This window comes from Callionymus lyra, chromosome 15, assembly GCF_982586985.1.
Source record: "Callionymus lyra chromosome 15, fCalLyr1.hap1.1, whole genome shotgun sequence".
Lineage (NCBI taxonomy): Eukaryota > Metazoa > Chordata > Actinopteri > Syngnathiformes > Callionymidae > Callionymus > Callionymus lyra.
The window spans coordinates 21468169-21474168 of NC_141832.1; the positions used below are offsets into that span (position 1 = coordinate 21468169).

The 6000-nt window shown below is 34.2% G+C and overlaps 1 protein-coding gene across 2 annotated transcripts in view; it reads right to left on the reverse strand.

The window, feature by feature from the left end:
* The window catches only part of cacnb1 (calcium channel, voltage-dependent, beta 1 subunit), a 42879-nt gene extending 37811 nt beyond the window's left edge, over nt 1–5068 (reverse strand). For both annotated transcript variants that reach the window (XM_087808627.1, XM_087808626.1), the window contains exons 1-2: nt 4766–5068; nt 228–314 (exon numbers count right to left, since the gene is read on the reverse strand). In XM_087808627.1, the coding sequence (XP_087664753.1) occupies nt 228–314; nt 4766–4855 (177 nt within the window). In that variant the 5' untranslated portion in view covers nt 4856–5068. The remainder of the gene's footprint in view (nt 1–227; nt 315–4765) is intronic.
* Nucleotides 5069–6000: the final 932 nt, after the last annotated feature.

The window sequence follows — 6000 nt, forward strand, 5'->3', positions numbered from 1 at the left end:
GCTAAGTATGCCGATCGTTTCGAAGCTGAAGGTAGAACTACATGGTGGTTCGTGTACAGTATTGACTGAACTCGGATTCCAACTCAGAAGGTAGGGACACACAGAACAACCATTTATGACTAAGTCAATTAAAAGTCTCCACATTTGAATTCATTCACATATGTTAAAACATCTCAACACAACAAAAGGCTGGGGTGAACATGGTGGAAGAATGGTGAAAATGTTACCTGTCGGACAAAACTGTTGGAAGTGGTGTCGGATGAAGTGCTGCCATCCGAACGCTTGAACCGACTCTTCCTCTTGGCGTACTTTCCCTAAAGAGATAACAGGATGGAGGGCAGGGCAGGGTGTGGAAAGAAAGAAGAACTTATTAAGTGATTTTATAAATGTTATTGTTGTTCATTCAAAAAACAATTTAGTTTCACACCTGAAAATAAAGATTTTTTTATTGGGCCAATTGTTGTGTTATATATAAAACATTTATTTCAGTTATAACAGACATATGATGGTCATAAAACCAAATTATGATGGAATAATGTCACTTTCTCCTTGTTTAATTGAACCTCATGACAAAAAATCATAGTTACCTAAAGTAACCAAAATTCAAAATTCTATCTTTAGCTGTGAGTGGCTAACAACTAGTAAGAAGGCTTTTCATACATTCATAGAATAGAAAGTAACATTATAACTGTTATTACCTTCAAGCAGATTTCACTAAACCACAATCAGCCATTAACTTGCAACATTACAGATTCTGCAGCTCAAAACTAATATGGTTGTAATTATTTATTTTAAGACATTTCTTCTCACAATATTTTCAAACAAAATCAATTGCATTTCTTGGCTTGTTTAATCGAAAAATGTTCTTTCTTTCTTTCTTTTTTTAAATAGTGAAAGTCAAAAGCAGTTTTACAATTTGTACGGTATCAATATTCTTCAGAGCTCTTCAAATAACGATAGTCCGTAATAATAATGTTATGACCAACAAAACCCTTTCAATGTGAGCTAGAAACCTAAAACTGGACTACGTAAGATTCGGCAGATTGTCGTCACGCCAGAGGATGTGGTGTGTAATAAATGCAGCTGATTTATCTGCTATATTTACTGTTGTTAGATGAGATACTATAAATATAAGACAATCATTTATCCATCCATCTTTCTATCTTTTCGTATCACAGTGGGGACACTCGTATAATCACACCAGCATAGTTGTGATATTTTGACGTTGACCATTTTTGGTACCAGCAGATGCTGACATAGATCACCCAATGTGATACAAATCGAGCTAACAGCAACAACTTTATTGTCTGGGTAGTTTGTCTGACTCAGAAAAAGTCAAATTTAGGTCCTTGATCCAGGGGTCTACATCATTTATGTACATAATATTGTTTTAACCTTAGTTACCACAGTCATCATACATTGATATATTTGAACTAATAAATAAATCAAACAAACGTTATGGCAATAACTCATGAAATCTCATAAAACGTCAAAAAGTGTTTTAAAACACTGATGTAAGTATGATAAGTATGGAAGCATGACCCGGACCAGGCAAGACAGAAACACATGAGAGCGGAGAGTTAATTATCCCTAATCATTTCTAATGCATTGTTGCAGACATGAACTCCATAATCTCATTGACAGGCCCCTGGCAAATGCTCTACCCAGGATGGACACAAGCTACACGTTAAATAAGAACCCACCCAGCTTGTTGCTATGGTAACACAATGCCGACTAATCTGATTTGTGGGCAATCAGGAGTCTGGATGTGCTCTCACATTGTGTACACAAGACCTGACGATTGAGAACCTCCTAATAAACGCACATTAATCTTATATTTTTTTTAAATAGAATAATGTCCAAGCTGCATTCTTATATTAATATAATTAATTGTTAATATTTTATAAAGCTACATTTAAAAAAAATACAATTAAAACTCCATCATCATTGAGGTAAGACAATAAATTGTAATTAAGAATTCGGAATAGTCCTCAAGAATTAACATTTTCTTTATTATATTACACTCGCAAGGAAGGCTTTATATAAGAGATCGTCGTCACATAGGTGGTTGCCAGACATTGTTATTGTATAGATTTGATGCAATACAAATGCCAGACCTTTTGAAATGATGCCAGTGCTTGAATGGTGCCTGAAATGGAGATTGAAGTATGAAACGCAAAATTATTTTTCAACTACAGTAGAAAAAAAAAAACACTAATAACTTTCCGTATAATTTTTTTAATATAATTATCGTTAAATAATATTTTCTCGGGGTTGAGATATATTTATACATCAGTATAATTAAGGAATACATATATTTAATTCTATCAGATTATGGATGTTGTCTAGGGCTGAGTGATAATTGAATTTTTGATAGCGTATTATGTTCAATAATGACAGTTGCTGTCACTATTATATATCCTATTGCACATCTTCATAAAAATATCTTCTAATTCAAGTGATAGAAATCTCACGTGACAGTGGTACCACTTAATCTTCTCACATTCTATTCAGGGGTTGAAGTGTGATTGTTTGCCACACATTCCCTCCCTTTGTCAGCTTTACAATCCACAAAAGAAAAAATAGAAATGAATAGGAGGTTCGTCCTCACCTTCTCCTCTTTCTTTGCCACATTTGATCAGTGTCAAGTGAACTAAAAACAAATATTGCCATGAAGATCATATCTGCTGTGTTTGCTGATGATTAGTGTGTTCCAAAAAGAGGTAATAATCTACTGAGGAAAACATAAGGAGACTGGACCACTCTCTCTTCCGTGCGATGCTCCGTACACATGTACACCATGATGCTTTTTGTGACTAAAGAAATACACCTGTAAACTATTATAAATGAGTAAAAAACACTATATAATATATGACTTTTTTGTCACACAAAAAAAACATCCGAGGTTCTTCAGATTAAAGCAGCTTTTTATGCACAAAAAAGGCTTGAAAATCTTGACTGCTGAATTCAACTGGAATAACAACCTTTTATGAATATTATAAACCTGATATTGGGCGCAAGTTTCTGCGGCAAAGTCAGTCAAATGCTTGTGAACAAGTATATAGAGTTCAAGGCAGTGAAGCTGATCATCATCCTCAACTCATACTTAAAAGAATAGCTTTGATTTTGGTAACATTGTTTTTTTAAACAAAATTTTAATACTACGTACATCTGCATCAAACCATTCAAAACCATATTAAAAATGTTCAGTCAATAATTGATCCAAACATTTAAAACAAATCACTTCACCCGAACTTTAAAGCAGTTTGCAATACTGAAAGTGTTTTACATAATGACAACGTGTTGATATGATGTCGATATAGTCATAATGTTCGTGAGTCTATTTTAATATAAAACTAATATGACAACATGATGACTCTGGCGTCTCAGGCGAAGGCCAACAAAACGCCAGAGGAAGTAGGGAGGGGACACTTCCTGTTGGTAAACATCGTCACAGATTAACAGCATAATTAAATAGGATGTTTGTCCGTCTGTGTGTTTCTTCTCAGAAGACAAGGAATCATCACATTATTCTGCTGTAATCTGACATGTTATCTCTGATCGCTACAGATGATTTGTGCGTCTTCTTCAGGATATTACACTGTGACAGGGGAGTTCTGGGGCAAATGAAAAAGGCAGCACATGAATGTAACATCTAACTCATGAAGAGGATCCATCTTATTTAAACTGCAGCGGAGAGAAGGATAAAGTATTGGCTTTGCGGAGAAGTAGAGCGCCGAGGAGGAGGAGGAAGAGGAGGAGTGGGAGTTAAAGAACTAAATGTAGAATGATATTTTCTTCGGCATTTTGAAGAGTCGACGTGGAAAATATTAATTTAAAGGCGTATAATTAAAATCCCCACGACCCCCTTAATGGATTAAGAGGCACAGAAATGAATAAATGTATTTATATCAAATAATCCATATTACATTGTTATTAATTACTTTTTTATTTTGATACAATAGTATAAAAACGCACTTCATGTGAACTACTTTATTGTTGTTTTATGGCCATATTAGTTGTTTTGCTTTTTTTTTTTTAATTAATCAAAATTCTATCTTATTTTAATGAAGTTTATTTTTATTTAAGAACCTATCAAGTGTATAAACCTGCACGAAACATATTTTAATCTTTGTTTTTTTTAAATAATGTATATTACAATTGTGTGAGGTTTTTCTTTTCATCATCAGTTATTTATTACCATTTAAATGTATAAATTATTTTTCGCCTTTCTTCGTGCACTTTAGATGTATCTATATATTTATATTTTATAAATGTTATGTTTGTGATTTTTGTCATTGTGATTGCAATAAAGTTTTATATTTTGAAGAATTCGCCAATTGCATCAGAGAAATAATAAAACAATGGGTTATATTATAAGGTCCGCTAAGGAAGCGAGACAAATATTCCTGACAAAATAAAAGTAACAGAACATCCGGGGTTTTTTTTAGTTTTTTTTTATCAGTGATAATGAGGATTAATAAGGCGTGGTTTTGTAACCAGGGGCAACAGCAGCCCATCAGTTCTTCATAATGTAAACTAGTGCAAACAGACGATGTGCGGTGAGGTGTGGAGGCTCCAGGAATCAAAGAGACAAATAAAGTCGCTTTGAGAGAGAGCAGCAGGTGTTTCCGTGACAGCAGCCACATAAACTCCATTTTAAGCGTATGTTGTGACACAAAAATCAAAACAACCTGTTAACACAAAGTCTACAAAGCTCACAGAAATGTCATTTAAATGCTTCTAATTTCTGTAATAATCTTACCTGGGTATGGGGGTGATGGTCGAACATGTCCATTTGGATCTCCTGGGTCGAGGTCGAAGGCGTCCTGGACATACTACTTTTCTGTACCATTGATTTAGCTTTTTTTCTTAATTTCTACCAGTGTCTGCGGTTTCTCTATGTTCGCTGCGACTGAATCATCTTTTTTTTTTTTTAATTATTATTAATTTGGGTGAAGTCTGAGTCGCTGATGTATGAGAGGTGGCTGGTAAAATAATGGCAACAGCTGCCTCCTCCAGCCTATAGCATCCCTCTCCGCTTGCGTCAAGTTAACGGGAGCAAATAGAAACACTTCCGGGAGCTTCAAAATAAAACGGGACGCACGCTCTGCCTTGAATGACAAGAAAAGAAAAAAATGCCTATATTTAGACAAGTAGTTAAATACTCAGAAATCGTGTGTATAAAGCTTAATTACATATAACAATATATCTACTAAAATTATTTGTAAAACTGATTTTATGTTAGTTTTATTGCCTCGGTTCTATGGAGTCCTGCGTTTGCCAACTGGAGATAAGCCTAACAACATCTAGATAGCAGTTTGCTAGATGGACCAACTAGCAGTATATTATTATGGTTTACGTTATAAGTATACTTATTTTATAGTAAAATGGAAGTTAGTAGTTTAAGTTTCCTTTTGATATACTATATTTGCATATGTCATACTCAAGTATGCTCTATGTAATATACTTCAAGTATAATTACCTACTTTTTTCTTTGGGTAATTCTATTATTGTGCTGATCCTACAGAGTTGGGAAAATAATTATGGGTATTATAGTTTTACTGTTATTGTAAGCTACACATTGAGCTGTTTAGTATTGTGAAGCAATGAACAGGCCACAGATACGATTCTGAAAAAGAAGTACTAGCACAAATACGTCTTGCCTCTAATACTTGACACAGATATCGTGAGGAAATAAGTCCAATCGATAGAATCCACAGGTTAAATATGGCGGTGTAATAGTCCAAGCTTATGCCAGGGAAACTCAAGATTCACATCCCGCTCATGTCTGTTCAATGTAGTGCAATTTACTGTTAGTTTCTTGAAGTATGCTTCAGTAAACCAGAATGTATAATAAAAGTATATACCTAGTAAATTGGTAGTATGGAGAGTAGTATTTTTTTAGCACACGTGTGTAAACTATCGACCTGTTTTTTTGAGGTATTTCTGTCTATTTAAGTATGCTCCAATAAACATAAATGCAGTACTTTTGTAAAC